The sequence below is a fragment of the Lissotriton vulgaris genome, chromosome 7 (assembly GCF_964263255.1).
Source record: "Lissotriton vulgaris chromosome 7, aLisVul1.2, whole genome shotgun sequence".
Taxonomy (NCBI): domain Eukaryota; kingdom Metazoa; phylum Chordata; class Amphibia; order Caudata; family Salamandridae; genus Lissotriton; species Lissotriton vulgaris.
Window position 1 is genome coordinate 303,126,625 of NC_141695.1, and position 27,773 is coordinate 303,154,397.

The 27,773-nt window shown below is 45.6% G+C and overlaps 1 protein-coding gene across 1 annotated transcript in view; it reads left to right on the forward strand.

Annotated features, from left to right (window-relative positions):
* Positions 1–27,773, forward strand: part of GARIN5A (golgi associated RAB2 interactor 5A) — a 239,684-nt gene that overhangs the window by 165,728 nt on the left and 46,183 nt on the right. The window contains exon 5 of the mRNA XM_086928652.1: positions 10–224. Coding sequence (XP_086784778.1) covers positions 10–224 — 215 coding nt within the window. The remainder of the gene's footprint in view (positions 1–9; positions 225–27,773) is intronic.

Below are 27,773 nucleotides of genomic sequence, written 5' to 3' on the forward strand. Positions count from 1 at the left end.
ATTTAACAGTTCTGTGGATCATGAGGTTTATTCCAAGAGCAAGAAAGAGTTGATCAACACAAAAAAAGAGTTTGTCCACCCTGTGCGTCCGGGTAGACAGATGCCAAAGCTTCCAGACAGTCCTCCCATGAAGAAGAAGATCCCCTCGAAAATGATGAGCCCTAGCTATAAGAAGCCAAAGGGAGGAAGCCTTCCCAGCGCAAAGAAACCCACAGCTTCTCCAGGTAGGAATAGACTTCCTTTGAGGGCAGTGGGGGGTGAAACAAGCATTTGCAATGCAATCGGTCTCGCCTTTGGGGCCTTATATGTATTTAGTTTGCAGCACATCAGCCTGAGTGCTGAAACATCTACTGTTCTTAAGCATAGGGGAAAATAAGCACCAAACTGCGTGACACACCAGGTATGGGAATACATGGAGAGAATTATTGCCTTTCAGAGGGAAATGGTATAGTCCAAAGCTCTGTTTTTAATATAAAATCAGGGCCTTCGTGTTCATATCACTGAAAATACAAGATTTGAAAAAAATATTATTGTCTAGGGTGCTCATGGAAGACAATTTCTATGGACTGGAATCTAGAGAATGCTAAAGTGATTCTGGTATTTTACTCACCTCTGCAGGTCGTTTTTTGTCAAGAAAGATAAATAGAGGCAGTTTTTTGACTGACCTCTGCTGGTCTTTTTCTATTAAGACAGTCAGTTGCCAGAAAAATTAAAAAAAGAAAGTCCCTAAGCAGAAAGCAATTCTGGTTGTTTCTATTACGACAGTTAAATAGGACAGTTGAACAGAAAAAAAGTCACTAAGTGGACGCAGACAAGTCCTAGGGCTGATCTCCAGAGCCCACAAAGTACATACACATATACGAATATACTAAAGTATATACAAGAGGTCTCGAATGCTCGACCTAAAAATTGAGCCTCTTTGCTCCACATGACCTTTTCTAACTTGACCTCATCCCTCCCTGAAAGAGGCCATCACACCAATAATTTTACCAACTGCAATATATATGCAGGCTACAACACCCAGGCAGTAATGAACTTCAACGTTGCTTTGGTTAAATAGTGCCTCATGGTGATTGGCCATGCTTCAGACCCTCCACTCTACATCATACTGTATTGTGGAAGGAAGGCACATTACATATTAACACTTCATTGGATGAAAGCCACTTTTATAGTTCGAGTGACCATCTAGAAAGAAGCTCTGTGAGAGGTGGAGGAAAATGAACAAGTGGGTTTCTGTTGTATTATTCATCATTCTTAACAAGGTGGAATAACATAGAAAGTCTAATGAACTCACGTTGTTTGATGTTTTAAATATCAAAATTCACTTACAAAATAGAGCAGCAAACCACCACTTTTATTTGTAGACTTTAGGGGTTTTGGCAAAATCTTTAGATACAACTACAACCCACATGAGGGAGCATAAAACTTAGATTTGTACAGAAAAATACAGCTTTATTACCACCAGTGCAGAGGTCTTCAAGTGCAAGCTGTTTATAGAGCAAATTGCCACCCTTGCAAGTTAACATGAAAGGTCACCCGGATGACAAAAGATTATTAACTGATTGTAAACTGTGAAAATCCACACCTTAAACATCAGTGACCCAAGGAACGTCATATCGTTCAACACACAAAAAATAGACACACAGAAACTAAGGTGTCTTTATAAACATAGGGCTTTAATATGAGTACTGCGGTCCTGGGACTGCCGTACTTGCGGTGGAAGTCCAACGGCCAAGACTCCAGCGGTCCAACTGCAGTTGGACCGCCACAAGACCGTCGCCTCCGTCGGGATCCAGGATTCCACAGTGGTGGCGGTGTGGAAAAGGGCTGAATATGCTGACAGTGCTGATGCCGGCACCTCCGAGGATATTATGACTTGCATTGCCAGCGCCCATTGCATGTTTGGAGTGGAGGAAATGCCAGGCTATTCTGCCCATGGGGGTGCATGCATGTTGTGCCCCCCTAGAATGGCACCCACGATCATGCACTTTGCTGTAGGACTTGTCACGAAGGAGGTATGCTGTTTAGGCTCTCCTATGAGCCTAACATACCCACAGTCATGACACCGCCGCAGCTCCACCCGCTCCAGATTTAACTTGTAATCCGGCAAGCGGGTTCACCATGGGCTTGGCTGGGATCTTGCTAGGTCTGTGGGTGCCTACGGTGCCTTCCTGTTTTTGCCTGCTGCACCGCAGTGGTGTGTCTTCTCTCATAGCAGCACGATGTTGCTAGCATCCCACCTCGGGTCTTAGCGAGGATCTCTGCCACTGTCCCCCCCACTGGCTGTCAGAGAGAGGCACTGGTCTCCAGGGACATGCAGCAGCGCACACACCAGCCCCGAGAGATGCAGCAAACAACTGCTGACAAGAGAGCCTCGCTGCTAAGGTCGCTTCCTGTGTTTCCTTTCTTCCTTTATAGAAAAACCGTTTGGCGAGGAGGGGCAACTCCAGACTCCTGGGCTGCTTTTTTTTGTTTTCCTCTTGTTTGACATTGCCCTCTACTTCGCCTCCTTTCCTTGGTGTGGTGAAACCCAATGAGTGCGCCCACCCCCAGGAGGAGGGGAGAGTGCAGACAAGAAGGCGGAGGATGTTTCAGTCAGAAATGCAAAGAAAAAAAGTACATGTACCATTTAACAACCAAGTAAAGGGGCTAGTAGCCATGAGAGGTTACAAATGACAACATGGCCGTACTAAGGTGGGACTAACAACCCTATTAATGAATCAAACGTCAGCATTTACGAAGGACAAAGACACAAGCCAATGAAAAATATGGGCGGGGCTTCCCCCTCGCACTCTACCTACAACAGATTGGCAGAGCAGCTTTTACGCGCTGGCTCAGTCTCGACCTAAAAAGTAAAGTATGCCTGCTCATTTGGGGGTAAGCGAACAGGCTTGTAGCCTTGTGCAGCTGTGGAGCTCCTAAGAAGATGCAATAGAAAAACAACCAATAAGGCGGTGGGTGGTATGTTGAAATAGCAGTGCGGAATCCCATATGTGAGTGGCCAAGGATCAGTGTCCAGGTTGCCAAAGCAATAATTATAAAACAGAAGTAAAAACAAAAAATGAAAATTATTAAGCAGGGGGTAAGGAGAGGCCAGGCAGCAATTGAGGTGCAGTAGTATATGATGGGTATGTCTGATTGGAGGAAAGAGAGAGAAGAACGTGATATGCTCCCATGAAGTGCTGAAACAAAAACAAAAAGTGTCACCTCATCAGCAGTGGAGAAATACAAGTCTTCCATTCAGAACTGATGTAAAGAAATGATGCTCCTGTGGTGAGACAAACACAAGCATAGGCAACAAAAGCCATCAAATATAAAGCAGGGAACTATGATAGACAAAAAAGCCACCCAATCATGAGCAAAGGGCTGACATCTAGCCCTCTCTTATGTTGTATTGTATTCAATAGGTCTTCCACAACAGCCAGCTAATTATGGATGTGAATGGCCTTGATAAGAGTGGTGCATTCCTAGAGACATAAAAGGTGGATGGCACTGTTGAATTTCAACATAGTTAATTTTGAACAATGTGGCATTGCTTCTATTTTGCACTTAAGGAACAAGGTAAAATAACTTGAAAATGTAGCTAGGAGAGCTTATCTGAGCATAGGTTCCATAGCTGAAGGTGGGGACATGAAATATGTGATCAGGGGTGTCAACAAAATTGGAGAGGTTGATCTGTTTGTCCTGAGCCACACTCTTGAAGGGCCTCATGCTCCCCCTGCTAAATGCATGTATGTATCACAAAAGTCTGCTTTAGAAGCATATTCATGACAGGGCATAGAACTGTTTGGTGCTGCATATTGGCACTGTCTCAAAATATGTAATCGGGCATTGTTTTTATTTTATAATGAGATGCTCATGCTAAGTGAAAAACAAAAAGAGAAACCCACATGATGTTTGTGACTGACAAGTCTGGATACAATACAATCCTTCTTGAAGGTTGAGACCCTGAACTGTGCTTACTCCAGCTGCTTTGAGATGCTAAATTTACCATTCTCCCTAAGAATGGTCTGCTGTATGGTGCATCTGGACAGTGATGCTCTGAGAAATTTCTATGGCCACACACTTGGAATTCACTATAAGAACCACAGTTAAACATCCCGACCTTAGCTTTTCAAGTCCTCAAAATGGAGCCAAGCAACAATGCTGGGGAGGCAAGAACTGAAGAATGGAAAAAAAGGAATCGATCCCCAGGGAGTATGAAACCTATATTTGTTTTCCCTCAAGACTGAGGGTGAAACGCCAGGGGTAGGTCTTCAGTTTCACTCAGTTAAAAGTCCATCCATCATTGGAAGCACATGGCTCAGGCTAAAAGGATGAGGCACAAGTCACTGTGTAATGAGTGAGTCTCTTCCTATTGTGTTGTATTGTGGTACTCCCTTTGTTTGAAAAGTATACCTGATAACCCTTCTTTTCTGAGTAGGCAGAATTTTCACAGGTAACATGCGTGTCTCCTATGAGTCTCATTTACATCCAGTGAGATTTCAAGAGAGGTTATGAGATCTCTGCAGATTCATCCCTCCTCTTCATCCCCTGTATACTAAGGACCAGTTTTGAGTCCAAGTAGATATGCTTTTATCACAAAACATTAACCAGGTAGATTCAAGTTGGGATTTGCTATGGCCCTTCGAGGACTACATATGTATTGTACTCAGCAGGTCTTGCAATAGAATCATTTATGTGTGTTTTTTTGCCTAAGCAAAAATAATTTAATCCTGAACATTTACTGGAACACATCTCTACTTTACCATTACCAGCACACCCTAAAACTTTACCACTGAGCTGGGGTCAGCAATAGCAGTGATGTCCTGTCTCCAAAGGATGGTTATCTCCCATTAAGATGGTTATTGTCCCAAAGCTACCGTGTTCTTTTTGTGAAAATAATACTTTCTTTCTAGGATGTTTTTGTGCGACTTTGGTGAGCCTTGATGATTCAGACACCCTTGCACTATGGTGCAAGGGTGCCTGCGTTGGCGCTAGGCAGCTGATTCATGCCAGCACAGAGAGAAATGCATGGGTTTGCCACATTTTTGTTAATACTTCGCATCCCTGCGTTTCTAAAGTGACGAAGCGTGGCGTTAGCTATTTTGGAGCTAATCGATGCACCGGATTGTAATTATGCCCCATTATGTTTCCCTTCAGTGCCTATATTTCCTGATTAGTGCATACATGATGTTATTTTAATGACAATTGCACAGCACATAGTATGGTATCGTGGTCTCATAGTGCTCTCATTCGTTCAGCTTGCCTTTCACTCCTTGCTGCTGTGAAGCAGTGATGTCCATATATTTGGAGAACAGAGCAAGAAAATGTACATTTCTGTTCCATTTGTTAACATTTTTAATGGGGGTAATCTGAATAACCACGGCCATCCTCTGAAGATATGGGCTCTCTATTAGCAGAAATACTGTGTAAATATGTTTGCGCCTGTGCCTTCAGTGTCAGTGGATGTTGCCTGCCATAAGGTTTGCTGCTTTCTTTGGTATACAAGTGCTCAACTTGCCCTTTTTACACCCGATTAGTAAGAGGGAAATGGAAACATGGTAAGTGAAGTAAGGGAGAAAAAGGTGACAAATAATTAAGAATGTCTTTGGACAGGGTGAAACTAAGACAAAATAGAAGTCTGGACTGAGTAAGAGAATCAGAGGGAGAAACAAATGAAGGGGTTATGGATATCGAGAAACAGGTATATACTGACATAAATTCAACAATCAATGGGATAAAGTCTATGCCAATTTCTTTTTCAATCAATCATATTGTATTTGAGCAGAGAACACCTTATGCCAGCAATATAATGTGTGTATTGACCTTTCCTGAGCCACCTTTAGTCTTCCAAGATCTTTCATGAGTTTGAATTCCTATCTGGGCCAACTCAGCCTCTTACCCTTTGCAAGCTTATAAACTGATTATAATTAATTGAATAATAATAATGTTTGTAATATACAATCATTTGAAAGTGTTAAACTGGTGTATTAGCTGTTATTTAAATTACAAGTTATAATTAAAACTTAGTATTGTGAAGTTTAGGGCTGGAATCACCCTGCATGCTAGGCCAAGTTACTGTAATGTAAAGGGCACTGTTAAACTAATTTTTTTTAATATTCTCCGGTGGAGAGCCTCCTCTCCCAGTACACTCCTGGAGAGCATTGAGCCTGCCTACCCCGGTCTCTACTCAGTACAATCTGGGGCTAGAGTACTTACACCACTATGAAAGATCAGCAGTGTGAGAAAGTGAAAGATCAGCAGTGTGAGAAAGTGAATTATTTCTTGGGTGGATGGTAGTCCACCACACGTAATGAAGCCACTAACTTGTTAGGTTCAGTCAAGTTTTCAGTAATGTAATCCTGATCTCAATCCATGGTAGCAGTGGCACAGATCTGACAAGTTCAACTCAGAGAAAATGTGTAAAGAATTTAGAAGTACTAAAACAGTTAAAAAGTCTAAAGCACAAAGCAATAAAAACCCCACACCAATTTCTAAAAATAGGGAAAGAAGTATAAGCAACATGACATGAAAGAGATTTCTAATAATAGAAATCAGTGATATGAATTTGTAATGATCTAAGCGAAAGTAGAGCCAAAAAGTGCAAAGCACCAATGATAATTAATAGTCACTCTAGACCGGGACCTAGGTGCAGTTTGCGGCCAAGCACAATGGAGCGCAGGTCAGATAAAACCAGCTGAGTGGCACTACTAGGGCCTGGAAGCAGTAAAGATCACAAACGTTTCTAAGTCCCAATCTGAACAAGCATTTGCAATGCAATAGGTCTCGCATTTATGCAAGTTTAAGCTATTGGCATTGTAAATGACAAACCATTTTATTCATGTTTTAATAACGAAAACAAAAATAAAAGGACTGCTACCTTTTAGCCAACTGCAAACTGTAAGACTGAAATATTCTTCTACCATTATTTAAAATGTGAATGACACTTTCTCCAAGCAATTACGGATGACAGCTGACCAAAACCAACTAATGGCTGAAGGGGGTGACTCAAAGACCTCTTGGGTGGTTACCTAGCTTTTGGTCATTACAGATACTGTTACCAGGCTCTGGTTTTCTTATCATAATCTAATGGGTGTTGTAGTTGCTTTACTTCAATTGAATTATTTGGACTAACACCTGAAAATATTTTGATTGATGGGGAACAATTCAGGACTGGAGACAGACTTCGCATTGACTTAGAGCGAGGTTATGCCACAAGTCTGTGTTTGACTTCAATGAAGAACGCGTATAGCCAGACCTAAAGATGGGGTTGGGCAGGGATGCCGATTCCTATTTCCTAGAATAAAGTGCTTTACTCCTTTCCCACATTTGCTCTTTAAGTTTGAGGACTCCCCCCTCATTTTGGTCAGGTGAGGCAGTTGACCAGCACACCCAAAAAAACTGTTTCAACACCACACCGCACACGACTGGCTTAGTCTCAAACCACAAACCTTTTCGGGGAGTACACCTACCTAGGTGTAATTTGTTAATGAGATTAAAAGAGTGAGAGGAATTTTGGTGGGTGGGCTATGTGAATGCGACTCTCGACTCCAGGTGCAGAATTCATAGACAACTGACAGTCTGCTGTTCGAGCACATACGCCTACCACCATTATGATGCAATTCATTTTAAATATTGTCTATATTGAAAGAAAGCATCCCCTGGTCTATATGTTTTATTATAAATACGAAGAGGCCCATTAAAAACCTGCAAGCTGCAACCGTCGGTCGCAGAAGAGATAAGCGCTGCAGTGAGCAACCTGCCGTTTAAAGCACCGTAGTGAATATCACCCTTGAAAACTCGGGGGATCTGTTGTGAGGGGTGAGTCGCTAGGAACCACACTAGACTGAGATAGAAGGCGCTACGCGTTGGGCACCGATTGCACGCCATGTAAAGGAGGGGCGTTGAAATACAACATGGATTCAGGCGGAAAAGACACCACATCTGAACCTAGGAAATTTAATCCACAAACAAACATCACACCAAGAAGACAAACCTGTCAACTGGCCCTTGCCATCATAGTAGCTTTTTACCAGCTCTGGTGTCAGTTCCATACTTTTAAGGTTAAAAACAAAATTTGAAACTAATAGTATCTGCTTGTTTTGGTGCTTTATGAGGAAACTGCCCCACACGGGCTGACGGGCACTCTCATGATATGGGGCTGAGTCTCCGTTATAAAACAGTCCGGAACGAACTTAAGCAATGGCATTAGCCTATAGGAAGCCGAGATCCTTAAACACCTCAATAAAGTCATCTGGAGTGAACTCGGTATAAGAAAGCACATTGCACACACAAAAAACATCCTCTCCGACAGTTCGGTGTTGCTACCATAATGCGTACACAAGTGAAGACATTGTGAACGCAGTAGAATGTAAAAGAAGAAAAGAAAATCGAATTTGCCACTTTCTCCCCTTATATTGACTTGCTCCTGAGCACTCACCTGACTAGACGCCCTCTCCGCTACAGATTCCCCCAGCAGAGCTTCCATGGGTGCTTCTTGCCGCGCACCCTCCATGCACGGGCACTGATCGGGAACTGCTAATGCTGAACACCTGCTTCCTCCCTTCTACCTGACCAGCAAACACTTTGGGAAAACAAAAGCCACATACCAAGTGTACTTGCGTAAAAGGACTACAATCAACAAGGGCGGGCGAGTAGTGGAGAAAGCACACAAATCTCTGCTTGTGCCTAGATGCAGAGTGGGCAGGTAATAACAAACTTGTTGTTCTGAATCACTACAGCTGATTAAACATTTCCAGGCTCCTGGCTTACATTTTGTTTAAATACAACAACGATAGTGGTTGTTCTAAACATCTACTTCTTTTAACTAGCGCATAGACGAAGTCAAGCACAAACCACCAGGAAGTAAAAAGTGGTAAAAATGGATATTAGCAATTGAGAACAAGCGCGGTGCTCGCGCACTGCAAAGAATGGAGCTATGCAGCTGGTACACGGCTGCGCTGCTGCTTGTTCCCGAACTCCCTAGGCCAGGGGAGAGAGAAGGCGGGATATGCACCTGCCTTTGGCCAATTGCATGCTGTCTTTCTTTGAAAGATGCACGCAAAGGCCAATAGCGTGAAAAAGCACACGCACAAGCGTGTGGTCGGAGTTTGGAGTCCTCACTAGAAGCCTCGCAGAGCAGGGCATGCGCGCTTGCTCAGGCGACACCTAAAAAGGACTTTGTTGTCTTTTTGGGAAAATACTCCCCTCTGTACGAGACAAACCTAAAACTTGGACCGATGCTGTGGAACTGCCAGTTGGATACCTGCTGCGGTCAATCACCTTGAAGCTTTGAAGCAAAACATTTGTAAAAGTTTACAAACTTCGTTTGGTGCCCGAACAACCAGAGAAGTACACTTCCAAGGTTCCCAGGACCTCAGCGTGAGAACTTAGAGACTCTTAGAGTACCAGGCAGAGGGCATCAGCAAAGTCCAGTCCAGCTCCAGTTGGTTGCCACTGGCCACCTGAAATCCTTTACAGGAGTGTCCCAATCAACTTTAACCCCTTCCATGCTCATGACGAGCTCAGCTCGTCATGCAGTACACTGGTCGTGTGCTTATGACGAGCTGAGCTCGTCATGAACCATGGAAATCTGAAAAGTTCAGCACCGAGCGGGAATTGCTGCAGCAGTCAAGGTGTTAAATACGTTCCTGGACCCACCTGAGGAGTCAGTCCCATGATCCAGGGAGATCTTTCTGTCCTTGGATTTCAAGTGGAAGGAGGTCCAACCTCCTCGGGGCCTTCTCACAGATCACATGCCAACTGCAGCAGGTTTGGTCTGTATGGAATCCTTTTGCAAGTCCAGCAGTTCCCTTAGGAACGCTGGCTGAAGGTTTGGCTATGTAGGGTTCACCAGCCTGTGGGTGTGTGACACAGCAAGAAATTCATAGTTTCTCTCTGACCAGTTGTCTAAAGGCTTCAAAGCCCTGCCCTACCTACATTTGCAGCAGTTTTAGCTAGCTTTACTGCAAACAGGCTCAAAATGCAAAGGGCAAATTCAAAATGGTGTCATTAGGCTGGGGGTGTACTGTGGTAATCATCATGCCCTCACACATCTAACACTAAAATTCAGTTGAAGGAGGCACTTTACCCACAAAAAATCCAGGGACATAAGTCTGGTATGGCAAAAGCTGGGTCCTTCAGCAACCAGAAAGGGGATATTCAGTAATTGTCCTGGCATCCTATTCTTTCCCTTTCAAATTGTGGCCCAAATATTACAAGTGTCTCAACTGATCTGTTAAGCAGGATTTGACACTGTGATGTCAACTTGATACCCACTGCACCCACCTGGCATATTCTGTTGATCTCTAAGGAGTCTTCTCTGTCCAGTCACATCAGCCTATTATTAGCTTCTGGTAGGACTTTCACACCTCTCTTGCATCTATTCAAAGGCCTGAGCACAGGCAGAGAAGTATGCTAATTGGCCTTCTCACAGTGCAGGCAGGTAAAGGGTAGCTTTCTAAAAATCACTTTTCCTTTATATTTATTAAAAATCTGACTTCACCGTTGGATTTTTAATAACTATTAAAATAGTTGTTTAATTATTTTTGTAGTGTGTACCATTCCAGAGATAGCAACAGCACTCAGTTTTTTACATAGGACAGCTAGACCTGCCACAGTGAAAGGGCCTGGTAACATTCATGTTTCCACATGTCCCACTTTTAAGTACCATGCACCCTTTCTTGCTGTCTACAAGACTTACATATTTAATACGCTTCATTATTGGTTTTACACTGCAGCATTCAGGCTACTATGATATGCCTAAAGCCATGCACAATAAGTGCTGGGGTCCACAGGTGACATTCAACATTCAATGTCATATATGTATTTCCACACGTTATGCTATGACCTTATAGAAAAGGTAAATAAGCCAATCAGGGAGTAGCCAATTTCAACATTTTGTAGGGGTAGGAGCGCATACACTGGACACTGAAGCACAGCGAACCAGTGTGCAGTCTTATAACCAGCAATCCATTTCAGGAAAAAAATGGGGGAAACCATAAAAAAGGGCATGTTCTGGGTAGCGTTGGTTGCGGGACTTGCCATATCGGAGCAGAAGAAATAAAAATAGTATTCCTGCTACAAGTCCCAAGATGAGCAGCAGGCCGCCGAACACAGAGTGTACGAAATTTGGAAAAATGCAGAGGACTACTTCAAATGGTGCTAACAGTCCAGAAAAAACTGTTAGCACCATGTCTAATGCCACTGGTATCAGACATGTTTAAGATTTGGCTTAAACCTTCTACGAAATGTACAGGGCAGTTTGTTGATAATAATGCATGTATCTCTGCAGATGTCCTTGCAACTTGCTGATCATACGTTTCTTTTGATGATGTCAGTGGCACAGATTTTTGTAAAAGAATAGCTTTTAGTCTGCTCAAAGTTTCAATTCGTATAGAAGAGATATTCAGTGAAGGCCATATTGCCGTCTCACTGTCTGGCTTACGAGTTGGATACAATACTTGCATACAACAAGTGACCATGGACGACACACTAACCAGATAAGCTTTTCCTGGCACCATGCCACAGCAGCTGTGATCATTCAACATAACGTAACTGCCTGAAAACGGCTTCTATTCGTGTGGAGGGAGCACCGTGCAGGTGGCATGAAAGGTTATATGGCTGAGATACCCGCCACCCCCTCTCAACACAATCCCCAAGGATGGGAAACCGGAAACAGTTCTGAAGTTTTTGGAGACGGGAGGGAGTGACCCTCCCGGGCCGTATTTATTAAAATATGAAACAAAATTAAAACATTAAAATAAACAGTTTCATATTATGTACAATTTCATTACCACATTGCGATGTTTGGCTAACCTTAACATATCCTCTAGTACAAAGGTTCTCCTAGCCGAACTAACATCCTAGCAAACATTTACTTAACTTTTGAAATTGTACATCCTAACGTTTAAGGGCCAACGGCAAGGTCGTAACCGGTGTCAAGATCCCTAACCCAGACATATCCCCCTCACTTGAGAGGGGCGGCACGGAGGCTTACCTCAAGTGCAACTACCAATTTCCCTTGACTTGACGGGGGCCCCAATAAAACTCGACGCCACTTAAAGGTCGTACGAGGACTCGTGTGAGGTATCTAGAAGGTAGCGTAGACCCCCCCCAAACCCCACACAACTTACCACATCTGCCGTCGCAGACGTACTGGCCCCGGGAAATTCCCCAGGAGGGGGCTGTAACCCCTCCTACCCATGAAGGGGCCTTGACCGCCTTCCCTTTCCTTTCGGCGACCCATCCTTAGAAGGGACCGCCTCCCCGTTGAGGGGCCAATGGCCACCTCCCCCGAGCGCCCCCATCCGTAATGGGTGACGCCCACTCATAGGGATCTTCCAATTAGTGCTCACCGATCATGACCTTACCGCCCGACCAAAATAAATACGACAATGATAACTAGATAACTAAAGACTAAATATAACAGAAAGTAGCAACAACAACTTTATTCAAAGCATGCCTACTGATGAACACTAAAGCAGAATTACTTTATTTGCAAAACATAACACAAAACGATCATTCTTTATTGCATACTCAAAATCTTCACGATAATACCGCAACCTGTAAACGAAAATCAGAATTATCAATCAAACTTTATTTAAAACCACTCGCTGTCTTCAGGGGCTGGTGGGTGGGTCAAAAATGGCTCTTCGTTCCGTCTCGAGCTCACGTGCAGCGAGGAGGTGCAGCTTCAGAGCACAGGAACAAGAGGATGCTTTCTGGTCTTGTTCCTCCTTTTATCCGTCTTCAGGGCGGGCGTAAACCCGCCCCTGCCTGCCCAAAGGGCGTGGCCAGCCGCGTCAGTGTCTAGGCCAACCCACTCTTGGGCGGGAAAAGGCGCGCCCCGGCTACGCCGCTTCGGGCATACCAGCCGAGACTCGCCTCCCGCCCAAGATGGCTTCCCGGGGGGATCGTGGTACTCTGCCATACGTTCGGGGGGACCGATTGGTCGCCCCTTGCCATATGGCTGAGATACCCGCCACCCCCTCTCAACACAATCCCCAAGGATGGGAAACCGGAAACAGTTCTGAAGTTTTTGGAGACGGGAGGGAGTGACCCTCCCGGGCCGTATTTATTAAAATATGAAACAAAATTAAAACATTAAAATAAACAGTTTCATATTATGTACAATTTCATTACCACATTGCGATGTTTGGCTAACCTTAACATATCCTCTAGTACAAAGGTTCTCCTAGCCGAACTAACATCCTAGCAAACATTTACTTAACTTTTGAAATTGTACATCCTAACGTTTAAGGGCCAACGGCAAGGTCGTAACCGGTGTCAAGATCCCTAACCCAGACATATCCCCCTCACTTGAGAGGGGCGGCACGGAGGCTTACCTCAAGTGCAACTACCAATTTCCCTTGACTTGACGGGGGCCCCAATAAAACTCGACGCCACTTAAAGGTCGTACGAGGACTCGTGTGAGGTATCTAGAAGGTAGCGTAGACCCCCCCCCAAACCCCACACAACTTACCACATCTGCCGTCGCAGACGTACTGGCCCCGGGAAATTCCCCAGGAGGGGGCTGTAACCCCTCCTACCCATGAAGGGGCCTTGACCGCCTTCCCTTTCCTTTCGGCGACCCATCCTTAGAAGGGACCGCCTCCCCGTTGAGGGGCCAATGGCCACCTCCCCCGAGCGCCCCCATCCGTAATGGGTGACGCCCACTCATAGGGACCTTCCAATTAGTGCTCACCGATCATGACCTTACCGCCACAGGTCCGGATAGTTGACCGGCTATCCGGACCCCCCACCACACTCCTACCTAAAGGTCATGTTTAACGTCTTCAGCCAAGCTATGAAGTCTCCTATGAGTAACTCATTCCCCATCCGAGACAAATGAACACCATCCCCCAAGTACATACTGTCATCATTAATACATCCATGCGCGATAGAATGCAGTGCATTGGAACGGAACAACCTACTTACTTTGTTATTAATTTTTCTCACAGAGTGATTTAAAGCAGAAACCGAAAAAGCCCCCCGCCACACTTTTCGTGGGATCATATGGGACCACGCAATCGTGCACCCTGGAACTCTCCTCGCTAACCAACTTACAGTGGAAAGCATCGCTTCCAGGAGAAGTCGTCTACCAGTGGTGACCAAATCATTGCCCCCAAGATGTACTATGACTACAGACGGCGGTGACCTCGTCCGCCCTAGCAAACCCTCTAAAAATGATTGGAACTGGTCAATACAGAGACCGCCCTTTCCGTAGAAGGACACACTGTACCCGTATTCCCCAGCCACGTGCACCATGTCACCTGCCTTGAATACGTCCGCGGCACGCCTCACGTATGAGTGGCCCACGACCCACACCCCCTTTTTAACAGCCGGTGATGTCTGACCGCTGGCCCGGTGTTGGGTCGACTGCATAGTCCGCCCCGCCTCGTAGGCTTGCGTAACTGAAAACCAAACAAAAAACAAGAAGCGTGAGTACATCATTACGGCTTCACAACATGTGCAAACGCACATACCTTTTATAACAATTGGAGGACCAACGCCCCACACGTTTAACTTGTTCCACATTCAGACCCCTGGCTGTAGCCTCTGTAGCAGCCCCTATCCGAAAGGAATGGGTCCCAAATTCGCCCGGGTTCAAGCCCGCAGCTGTAATCGACATCGCAAGCACCCGCTGAAACTGAAACCTTGTCAGTGGGGTGGCGTCCGCGTGTCTCAACAAGGTCCCCCCCCATGCTGCCACCCTTCGTGTTAAATAATCCTCTAAACACTTCACTGGGCACATGGACGACCCGGGAATCCTGCGTATAATTATGCATTCACCCATCCCACTCTGGTCGGTTTTGGACCTCACAAACGAGACAGTCATCGTCTCCCCTCTGATCTGAACGTGCTCTGCGCACAGTCCTCCCGTCACATCCTGCTTGTTCCTTGCCACTAATTCGCTTACCCGCATAGCCCCATGAAATGCCAGCGTAAAAGCGGCTCGGAATAACACTGTCTCAAACTGAGACGAACATGTTGTAGGGAGTCTGGATAACAACTGGGCCAACCTATCCAAACCTATCGGGCGCCTCTCATCTACTCTGCGACCCTCAAGGCGTTGCCACCCACGTAGCGCTTTTTGCACAACGAAAGACGCTGTCGGGTCCTGGATCCCATAAGCCCTAGCAACAAAGGAAATGGCAGCCCGATGCCTCTGGGCCGTGGCCACCGTTTTTCCTGCCAGATGTAATGACATCAGAAAGTTCACAACCCCTTCCTCCTGGCCCCAAAGCTCCTCTCTAGCAGTCCCCAAAAAGGCTAAATAGGACCGGAACGCCCCTTCATATGCCTTCCTCGTCCTGGGTGCTAAACTCTCTCCCACGAGGTTACGAAGTTCGGGGCACCGAGAGACCAAAGAGCTTCGGGAAAGGGTGCCGGCTCCGGGTCCGCTGTGGGCAGAAAACCCCAGAAGGCCTGCATACGAAAACGAGAAAGGGCATCAGCCGCCTGGTTCATTACCCCAGGGACATGTCTTGCTTTGAATAACAAATTCAGTTGCATACACAGTAATACGATCTCCTTGAGCAGCCTCAAAACCCATTTGCATCGTGCTGCCTGACTATTGATACACTCAACCACGGTCATATTGTCAGACCAAAATACCACAGAGTGATCTCTGAACCCTTCGGGCCACGTTCTCAGGGCCACGAAAATGGGGAAAAGTTCCAGGAAAGCAATGTTGCTTGTCAGTCCACTGTTATGCCACCATGCCGGCCATTTTTGTGCAGACCATCGAGCACCGAAAATGGCACCAAAACCTACACTCCCTGCCGAATCTGTCCACAGCCCCAGCTCCTCAGAGGACACGGCTGGTTTATTCCAGACGACTCGACCATTGAAATCTGCCAGAAATGCCAACCAAATGCGCATGTCCTGGCGGACCTCGGCCGAGAGCCTCGTGCGATGATGGCCCTCCTTCAATCCGACCATGGCTTGAGCGATCGAACGGGAAAAGGGGCGGGCCATAGGTATAACTCTCAGGGCAAAATTCAACTGGCCCACTAACTGCTGTAACTGATGCAGCTTAACCTTAGCTTCACTCAAACACATTTGCAGGGATGCCCTGAACTTTAACACTTTATCACTTGGTAAACGGAAACAACCTTCTCCGGAGTCTAACTCGATCCCCAGAAACTCGAGGCAAGTCGAAGGACCCACCGTCTTACCTGGTGCCAATGGCACGCCAAACTGATTCATTAAAACACAAAATGCAGCCAAAGCTTGCCCACATTCCGGATCCCCGGCTGCCCCTAGGAACAAAAAATTATCGAGATAATGCATCACATGTTGAAAACCCGTCTTCTTTGTGAAGACCCATTGTAGAAAACTACTGAATTTCTCGAAATAGGCACAAGAAATTGAGCATCCCATCGGCATACATCTATCCATATAATACTGACCCTGAAACATGAAACCCAGTAGACGCTGATCGTCTGGATGTACCGGGAGCAACCGGAACGCTGACTCGATATCAGATTTTGCCATCAGCGCCCCGGGCCCCAGGCGATTCAAAATGGCCACGGCCTCATCGAAAGATGCGTACCGTACCGAACACATTTCCGGGTCTATCGCTTCGTTTACGGAAAGACCACGTGGGGCTGACAAATTATGTATCAGCCGAAACTCACCCGGGTCCTTCTTGGGGACCACTCCTAAAGGCGAACAGACAAAGTTAGCCACCGGGGGCACACTAAACGGACCGGCGACTCGACCTCGAGTAACCTCCTTCCGGATCTTTTCCTGTACCACGGTCGTATGCTGCAAGACCGATATCTGATTTTTGCATTTTTCCACACCCTGAAAGTCCCCCACTGGGATGCGGAAACCATATGAAAACCCGTTCCGCAACACCCCAGCGGAAGCACGATCCGGGTATTCACTGAGCCAGGGAATCATTGCCAAGGTATCAATCGGGGTAGGTAAAGGCGCCCCTCGGACTATGTTAGACCTGTTTGGCACCTCCTCTACCCCCGTTATCACCCGTTTTGGCTCTGCACGTGGACTCAGGATGGGATGATTGCCCACACCCACTACATTCGTGTTTAAATTTGCACGATCCCTGGGGCCTAGTACATTTACTCCTGTTAAAATTCCAACAAACCCCCTTTTTACCTGTATTACCGGTAGGCCTCGAGTGATTGTCGGTACCCGTACCTGATCGAAAAGGCGTCCCCGCATACTGACGGGAGGATTCGCCCACATTACTCCCTACTAATGGCACTTTCAACATACCAGTCTCCTTCATTTTGGACCAGGACACAGAATCATAACAATCCCAAGTTAAGTTTTTATCATGTTCTTTTGCTTTTCTGAAAAGATTATCATAGCAAAACCAATGATTACCCTCGTGTGATACCGAGTACCCCATGATCCGTGACTGATAACTCGGCAACTCGGGTAGTAATTCGGGCCTCCGTTCTCCCAAGATCGATGTGAAAATTCCCCATGCCTTGCCCCAATTGCCAACGTTTTCATTAACCTTAAAGGCGGCCATCTTTGCGCGCCAAACACTCGGATGCATGAGATCCTTCTGACCTTTAACATGCTCCATCTCATAATGATCAGTAAGCAACGAGAAGATGTTTACATATTCCCCTGCCCATATCTTTTCTTTAATAGCTAAAGGAACATGCTGACCCAACCTCTCCCTTCGAGAGGGTGCCGACTCTTCCCTCGCAATCGGCAATGGCCGCTTACCTGAACTGGACGCTGTCTCTGCGACTAAAACCGTCCCCTGTGGCTTCTCTACGGCCGCAGCCGGCGTGGATACCTTCGCTGCTTCACGAGTTTCCCGCAGTTGCTTCATTAACACCTGCGCGTCGACAGCCGTGGCGCCCTTGCTACTTTTACCCAACCACGCTGCTACTTGTGCTGCCAGCTCGGGCGGCATGTCTTCCCCGGACACGGGGGTGACCACTACGGGAATCGGATTCCCTTCCTCCGGCACAGGAGTGGGTGCTTCGAGCGGAGCACTGGGACCCGGGGTATCTCCCCCAGCTGCTCCTCTCCTGGGCCTCTTGCCTTTTCCTCCCGGGGCCGTTCCCTCCAAAGGACGTTTCGGGCCCCCTTCTTCATTTTTATCCATCCGCCTCTTTAGGTCGGTCATCTCCTTCATGAGAACACGCAGCATCTGTTCGGTAGTCATTCGCTTTCCCGCCTTCTTCGGCATTCTCCGACAGAGTATCTGTAAAACAAACGAGAAAGATTACAACGCTCAAAAATGGCTCTTCGTTCCGTCTCGAGCTCACGTGCAGCGAGGAGGTGCAGCTTCAGAGCACAGGAACAAGAGGATGCTTTCTGGTCTTGTTCCTCCTTTTATCCGTCTTCAGGGCGGGCGTAAACCCGCCCCTGCCTGCCCAAAGGGCGTGGCCAGCCGCGTCAGTGTCTAGGCCAACCCACTCTAGGGCGGGAAAAGGCGCGCCCCGGCTACGCCGCTTCGGGCATACCAGCCGAGACTCGCCTCCCGCCCAAGATGGCTTCCCGGGGGGATCGTGGTACTCTGCCATACGTTCGGGGGGACCGATTGGTCGCCCCTTGCCATTCGCAGAACCGTTGCAGGCTCCGTGTAAAACAATGCCTTGGCACAGAAGTGTACCACTTAGTGCATTTTTACAATTTTTCCCACCAAGAAATACTTCCTTCCCTTTGTTCCAATATTTGTGTGTATATGGTAGAGTCCATATTGACTTAATGTATTCTTTACCCAACCTTTCATACAGGCCTTCTGGCATATGCTGTAGACAATACTGAAACTGGAAAATCGTCACTGGTATCATAACGGTGCCATGAATTATCCATTCGATTACAGGTTTCTCAGAAACTGTCAATGGTAATGTTTCCAATTTTTCAATGCTCAGCACCGTATAGTCTGCTCCTCTTTGTGCCAAAGAGATTTGTTTATCTGTAAGGTTAAACCCAGTAAACAATGACGTTTTGTTGATTAGCCTCCATGGCACGTAGCCTGAACGCAGATTTTGAGTGTCCAGCCTAGCTGCATTACGGAACATAATTGTGACTGGCCGTGTTGTAACATTAGCAAGTCCTGTTCCATTATGTCTATAGCAGAAGATACAATGCTGTCCAGTGAATATATTCTGGAGGGCAGAGTGGTTAACCCATTGTCCACTACAGAGAGAGCTTTCTCGAAGTTAATACGATCAATTTCTCGTATTCTTTCTGCAGTTTCTAATTGTGTCACTCTCCAAGCTTCGTTGTACGCAGCATATATACCGGTGTATATGAAATGTTTCTGCCCTGGTTTGCGAGTTCCCAATAAGAAATCTCGCGAATCATTGCTTTCTTTAAGTAAAGTTAAGTGTTGTTTAATTTCTGGAAGTGTAGAAGTTTTCAGCCATTCAAGGCATAGCTTCCCTTCACTATATGTTGTCACTATCCCTGGATGTTGTCTCTGGGAGTATATTGGATCTGGCCTGCTAAATGTAAACCCCTGTGTTTTGTTCAGGAATCTATCTTGACAGTTATTGGTGTCTGTGGGCCAGATGAACCATTTTTTCCAATCAGGACTAGTTCTGTTCTTTGTGAAAACATATTGTACGTCTATCTCTCCCTCTGATGTATTATTATTCTCAGATATTGGCTTTGGTATAGACGGTTTATTTAAATCTTTTATTTTTGTTAATCCCAAACAAGATGTTTGTTGCACGGTGTCATTTAAAAACATTATTTGTTCAGGTATAACGCAGGCTCTGAATAAAGCTTCCAGACCTTGCACCTGCCATTCTTTTGTGCCCCAGACTGTCTTTGTCTTTATCTTGTCTTTCCAGAAGTCGTAACCTAATGTGGACAACTTAGCATAAAAGTCTATAGAATACATTTGTTTAGTATTGGTCAACATTGTTTTAATTCCTGTCTTATTCATATTTTTTAAATAAAACGTTTCTGGATCTGTAACATTGAATTCTGAGAAATAAGGACATTTATCAATAAATGTTTTAGAGCTGCCTTTTGGTGGCGTTGAACAATGTTCCCATTGATTATATTTTAAAACATTTCTAGGGTTTGCAGATATGTGCAAATAGTGATGACCAAAATTATTAAAACAATACATTTGCTCATAGTCTGATGACCCTTTTAAATAGTTATGTTCAGTATATTTTGCAGACATTTCTAAATCTGACATCATATTATTTATAGTCGCAAAGTCCCAATCATCAGAGAATGTGCTCGGTGTTACACAGTCATTCAGAGAGACCTTAAACTTATGTGGAATCCTCAGCATTTCCACCGGGCCATATATATCATAGTCAGTTTTATCCCATGCTATACCGCCTGGTATAGGGATGGCTGTGATGTTCACTGATGACAGGTCCCTTTTTCTGACATGGGATGATTTGTGAGGTTTTAGGACCAAGTTGATTTTCTGACTTGCTGTGTCCATTGTACTGTATTTTCCATCTATCATTTGTCCCAAGCTTAAAACCAATATCAGCCAGAGCATGAGGAAAAATGCACCTAAACCAAACCAAAATTCAATCCATGGTGAAACCAGGTATATTCTTTTAAGTTGATGAAAAAGTTCTGTTGTTTTCTCTTTGAGAGTTTTCTTTGCTGTTGTTTCTTCAGGTTCACTGGGATTCTCAGAAAAGTTATCAAAGTATCCAGATGCAGTTCTGTCAATTGTTTGGATGGCATCGTGATTTATAGAAATTGCTGGAACATCATATTAGTGTATTCTGGTGCTACATCATTGTAGACTGGTGTTTCTGGTCGAACAGTTCTTTGGGTCTCAAGAGGTACGAGTTCCATTGCTTTGTTGCTCAGTCCTTCTTTTCTTACTGCAGGTTTATTAAAGGTGATAAGTCTTTCAGTTTGAACCTCTTGGATCGTAGCAAGATTTGGCTATCCGCTACATCTTTGGAGTCCACTTGGCCTACTACTTATTATTGGCCACATGTTGTGGTTTTACCAGGTCGATGGACACAACTCTCTTCCCCTTTTTACCAGCAAGGGGCGTTAGTACTACTGATCTTGTTCCTTGTATACCAAAGACAGGTACTGTTTTTCTGTAAGAAGGCCCAAATTCCTTCTTCACCGCTATTTTTTCCCTGACTAGATCCCCAATCTTTCGAATTAAGACAGGTCTTGCTGGGGCAGGTTGTTTATCTTCAGTGGCTGTTGGGTTTTGTGTTGTATTACTCAGACTTCTTCTTGTTTCATTCAAATCCTGTAAGACAGCCAAACGATCTTTGATATCAAAGTGTTTTTGTTCTACCACTGAAGTTCAACAATCGAGGTCTTCGATTATCATTCTAGTACCAAATAGTAGCTCATAAGAAGTGACTCCCCCCAGAGAATTTCTCAGCAGATTGTTAAGACTACGTTGGACACTTATTAGATGTTTGACCCACCCATCACCCGAACCTAATACCTTTGCTGTTATGGATTGCTTGAAGTCACGGTTTTTTCTTCACACTACCGCATTACCCTCAGGATGGAAGGGACTAGAGTACCGCAATGCAACGCCCAAGCTGATCATGGCCTCCTTGTAAGCCCTAGAGCTAAACGCAGGACCCTGGTCAGAATGTAGCGTGCCAATTGTGTATGCGCCGATAAAGACCTGCAGATCCTTTATAACAGTTCTGGCGTCAGCAGAGCACTGGGGCCACATCCAAATAAATCGTGTGCAGGAATCCACTGCGACCAGGATGTATTTATAGTTGCCATCCCGTGTTAAGGGACCACAATGGTCCAGATAAACACATGCTAGTGGTTTCTCTGAAATCAGAAGGGGCGTTTGTGCAGGACATTTCACTGTAGAAACTTTAATTTTCTGGCAGATTTCACATTCCAGTACATAGTCTCTAGTTTGTTTCCTCATGCGTGGCCAACAGTACCTCTGTTTTAATAATGATACAGTGGCGGAAACACCTCCGTGTGCAGAAGCAAGCCCTTCATGCGCTGCCATGATTAGTCCTAACCTGTGTTCCATGTTTGGTATTGCCCTATCCCCCACTCCAGGGATTCGAGCAAAATTAACATTGTTTACATCAGTTATATATGAGTACTTTACTGGAAAGCCTTTCGGGAGTGTCTTACCACTGTTTTTCATTGAAGCAGTAACAGCTTTCATTATTTCACTGTCTATTTTTGTTTTTAACCGGGTGATAGCAGATACGGAAGCCGTTTGCACAGTTGACTCGCGGCTTCATCAGCCAATGAATTCCCTGCAACGTGAACGCCATCACGTTGATGACTCAGTGTATGTATCATGTGAGTCTTTTGTAGTTCTTTCTGTAAAAGAACTACTTGTTCCCAAAGCAACGTATGCTTGATTGTGCCACCTTTAGCGTCTTTGAAGCCGTTTTGAACTCAGTTCTGCAGATACTCATTGTAAGACTGGACGCAGTAATACGAATCGCACACTATTAGTGTGGGGAATTCGCGATCGGTATTTTCAAGCGCCATCTTGAAAGCCTGTAGTTCAGCTCGCTGAGCTGTACAGTCTCCGAGTGATTGAGTTTTTGTGACCATAGGTCTAAATTTGCCTTTGCGCCAACGACCTTTAACAATCGTGCACGCAGCACTATAGGCTTGTTTACCCCCAATTGCGGGCTGTGCTGATCCGTCTGTATATATTATACAGCCGTAATGTTCATGGGGCAGAATTCCGGTCGGCAGAGGATGTTCATGTTCATACTGGAGAAATTCTTGTGTTTTTAATTTCGGGTCAAAAACGTATTCAACGTCTGTTGCAGCAAGAGAGTTAACCCATTGTATCCATCTTGGATGTAAAGCTTTTGCATTCGGGATGCTTGCCTTTGTCACTGCCTCTAAGGCAGGTACAGGTGTAACAATCATTATATGTCTACCCTGTGCGAGAGCTCTCTCTCTTGCTACAGCAGTTTGAACCGCTGCCAGAATCTTTTCAGTTGAAGTAAATTTCATTTCTGCTTGTGTGTACAAGTGTGATTTGTAAGCTATTGGTACCGTTTCCCCTTCATTAAAGGTTAGGTACGTGAATCCGCATCTCCCTGGGATGATTCGGATCACAAGGTTGAGCATGTTTTCGCGTGTGTCTAATTTTGTTTTTGTTAACATTTCTGTCTGGACTGAACGCAGAATTTCTGTGTGTTTTTGAGTCCAATGTGTTTGTTTGAAATCAGGTTTGATTAATTCGTAGAGAGGTTTAACCCTCTCTGCGTAGTTCAGAACGTAAGTTCTTCCAAAATTCAGGAAACCTAGAATTGACTGTAAGGTTTTCAGCGTCTTTGGAGGTTGGAGCAGCGCACATTTCTCTAGAAAGTTTGCTGCTAGGCTTTTCCCTTCACTTGACAATTCATATCCAAGAGGTGGGCAATTCTTGATTTTTTTAAATCGAATTTATACCCTTCGGAGGCGAAACCAAGTATTATGGTGTTCACCCTTTTTAAGTGTACCTCCAAATTATCATCTGTCAGATAGATATCATCGACATAAGATAATGCCTCATCATCGTATTTGTGGAGTAACTCTGTTACTCTTTCTGAAAATAACCCCGGGCTATTCTTGAATCCCTGGGGCAGACGGCAAAATTGTCGCTGGGTTCACATTATTGAGAAAGCGGTCAAATGCCTGTTTTCTGGTGAAATGTTTTGACAGAAGAATCCATTTGAGATGTCTAATGTTGTTTTATATTTTTTGCGCACTATGTTATTCATTAGTGCTGCACTATGTGAGTTTTGTACTGCAAATGTATAGCAGCAAGAGTTTAGGTGTCTGTAATCCAATGCTAGACGATATGTATTGTCTGATTTGGAGACAGGAAACAAAGGATTGTTCATAGGTGAGGTGCTTGTTTCAATCACCCTTGATATTTAAGTTGATTTAAAATCTCCCAGACTTGTTTTTTAGCTTCTTGCTTTACTGGGTACTGCCTTTGTGCAGTGGGCTGGTTTTTTAACTGGATTTTGTGGGGAGGTGAGTCCTCATCCCATCCTACATGATTTTTATATAGAGCTGGAGCCTGTGCCACTGCCCATTTTCTGGCATATGTATATTTTTTATGGATTGGGATGTGATTCGAGAAGGCTGGCATAATTACATCTTTGCCATGTGGGCACTCCCTGACAAATTCAGGTGGCCAGTCTTGTTCAGCTAGAAGAATGTCATAGCCCCTAGAGAGCTTCTCCCAAAAGAGTGCTCTTATTTTTCTTGTTATGTCCCCCTTCATCCGGAGCGTTATTTCATATAATTTGTGGGGTACACTAACCCTGGTGTCTGCAGTTTCGACCTGAATGCATTCATTCATGTCCACTGTCTCCAGATGATCCTTCAGGATCTTGCGAACTATGGTTACTTCTGCTGCGCTGTCTAGCATTGTCTGAGCCCACTCCCCGTTCTTGAGTTATGTCCTCAAGATCCTCGGCATTTCTGATTTTTATGCTCGCTACCTTCTTTTTGGAAAATGTAACTTTTTTACTTTGGTGAATGGGTTCCTTTTCTTTGGACTTGACGCGTCCTTCCTTGTGTTCTGACCGTCCTCTTCTTTCCGATTTCTGAGAGGAAGTCTGAAAAGATCGAGAGGGACGTGAGTCATTATCTTCAAATCTGTCAGGTTTTTTTAAATTAGCCCTATTTCTAAGCTTATATCTTTTTTCAGAGGGCTCCCTTTGGGGAGACTTGTCTCTCTGTTGGGGAGATCTCCCTCTGGGCTGAGAATATTTTTCTCTAGGAAGAGACTGTTTATTACTCTCCCACTTCTTCTTTGGAGTTGTGAGATTATTTTTAATAAATGTTTTTTCAGGATTTTCAGTTATTTGGGGTTTTAATGGTTTCCCCCCCAAACTATCTCTTCCTAATTCTTCATAAGATTTTTCAATTAGTCTAGCAAGTTCAAATGGTTGGTCTGCTATATCTGTTTCCTTTAACTTTTGGCATATTAACACTGATGCTGCTTCACCTCTAATGTTAGCTAATTATATAGCTGACACCTGTTTGAAACCTTTTAGTAATTTCCTACCTAAATATAAGGCTGGTTCTGGACCATATTCATTCTGAATCTGGCTCAGAACATCTGGTATCACCGCCATGGACGGAACACCATGTGTTTTTGTGCAGATTGAAGTAAAGGCTGTTCTCCAAGTGGCACAGTCCTCCACATGCAGTGCAAGCCCTATTGGTAAACAGATTGTCAGAATTCTGTGTTTTTCATGAGGTTTACTATCAGGAAATACAGCCTCTATTTGAGTGATTTTTTGTGCTAGCCAAAACTGAATCTGTTCCCTTTTGGCAGGCAACTTGCCAATGACTGACTATATAGTCTGTGGTGTAATTTTGTTTGTATTCCCCTGGTACGGGGTGTGTTGCGGAATTTTTATTGCTGGTTGGACTGTTAAAGTCCTTATGACATATTGAACCAATTGTCTGTGTATTTTAATTAATTGTTTCAGCTGTACTAAGAGTTCTCTATCTGACATGTCTTCAATGTCAGGATGAGGTGTATAGCTGGCTAGTACCAGCCATGTAGCTCCTGGTCTACCTAGTGGACCGAGCCTGGAAATGTGATTTTGATTTTTTAGGGCGCCATTAAACCAGAGCTGATGCTCCTGGTAAGTTAGTGGAATTTCAATGTCCGCAAAAGGAACATATTCCTCTGGAGGTTCTTCTGCTTTGTAGTTGTGGAACTCTTTTCTTACTGGATTTGCTTGTGGAAACGTAATCCAAGAGTAGAATGCCTCTGTCTGCCGATATTCGTGCGCCTCTATCACAAATATGACTTTACCACCTCTCGATGATGTCCCATTTTCTATACGTTTTATAGGTATGGTTTTTCTTACATTTGCCGATATGTCTCTAGCATCCGGGTCTGTTTCTGGGAAGGTTGTGTTATCTAACACTCTTTGAGCTGCTATTCTAGCTCTCTCCCTTTCGTCGTCACTCATTAGGTCTTGCTGGTGTTAGCAGCGAGAAGCGCTGCATCCATCGAAAGACCTTTTGTTGTGGACTTGCCTGGAATGTTGGACAGGGGATGTGCACGCGCTTTTCCTCGGCGATTTCACCTCGTGGGCGCGCACGCTCAGCCCGGCGCCGTGCATATCTCTTGTTCAACATTCACAGCAAGTGAATAACACATACACACACACCGCCAGACTCACGCATGCACACACACACACACACACGCACGCACGCACACACGCAACAGCCACACTCTCGCATGCACACACACACGTGCAGGCACACACGCGCAGGCACACACACACGCTCCTCACCGCTGCTGTTGGGGACAATGATTCATGGAGCGCCGGGTCCTCGGCTCCAGATGGATGGGCGGGCGTGGGCGACGCGGCCAGGGGCTCCAGACCAGTGGCAGGCTGACAACTTCCAGCCTGCTAACTTTCTGCTGCTCCGGCGGGACCTGCGGTGTGCTGCGGGAACGGTGGCTGCGGTGCACGGGCAGGGTAGGACAGCGGCTGCGCAGGATTCGTAGCCCCAGCCCTTCGGCCGCCTCCGGGACTCCGCCCCGCTAGCGCGCCATTGGCTGAGCACCCCTCAGCGCTGGCTCGTTTTTCCAGCTCTCCGGCATACCTCCGAGTGTGGTGACCCCGCGCCACCCGCACTGGTCGGGCCCAGTGTAAAGTGCAGCACTCGCAGTCTTCCCCGCTCACCTCATGTCTCCTGGGCCAGGTGCACCACCTTCTATAGCCGGAGGGCAGCCGCTGAGTCTTTCCGCAGGCCAGCAGAGGCACGCCTGCAGCGTTGCAGAGCCGGTGTCCGCAGCTCTCTACCGTGCACCTGCCAGTGTGGGGTGGGGGTTCTATCAGAGGCACAACCCCCGCTAGGGGGATCCGCCGCACAGTCTCCGGTCAGCCGGGTTCCCGGTCAGCGCCACCTCAGTCATCCGTCGTTTGGCCTTGGGTCAGGAGGAAACGCCATGCCTCACCTTCAGGATTCTCGGGCAGGTGCCACATGCCTCTGCGTCAGCAACTCCAGGAGGCGAGCACAGCAACTCCGCCGAAATACACCAACAGGGCCCCAGCAAGTATGCCAGCAGTCGCCGTTGTCGCTTCCCTGGCCAGGTCGCCTCAGGAAAGGCAGCCATTCGAGCACAAGAACACAGATAGGCCCAGATTTCATAGTCTCCGTCTTTTGCCACTTTTCGTACTCCTAGCCACCCTCGGACCCCAGGGAGCCGCCACAGCTTTGCCTCAAACCCAGTATGGGGAGGCAGTCATTTTAGGCTTGAGTTCACAGCAGGATATTTATGGCTTTATGGGGCTCAGTCGGAGCTCGTTCAAATGGCGTCCGACATTTTAGCCATCCTGGCCATGCCCCGTCCCCTCCCCTTCCCGACTTGTACTGAGATTCTAGTTTTAATTTCATGCAGAACAAGAAGATGAAGACATGGCTAGTAGACTGCAGCCTGTGCCATCCTGCGACCTGAGAGGACTCTCCCTGCCTCCTTTTTAGATATATTCTAAGCTAGTGCCATGTATATATATATTATGCAGCTTTTGTACTTTGCAAGTGAGTGTCACTAAACATATTGCATACAATTTACAATTTTAGTTCTTCAAAGACAACAAATTGCTCTTTCCGATAAATCTATACACAATATTGAAACTGAACTGATATCTCTGCTCCAATACAAACCAAATTGTACAAATACTTTTTGGTCACTGTACTCAGTGGGCAATAGCAGTTAAAGCTCGTCCCCGGCCTGTTAAAATAGACTTGGCTGTTTGTGGCATTGGTTTACATTGCCGACAACAGATTACCTTGTTTCAGGGTAATGATGGGGTTTTAATGCGCGGTGAACCTGCCTGCATTGTCAAGTAAAT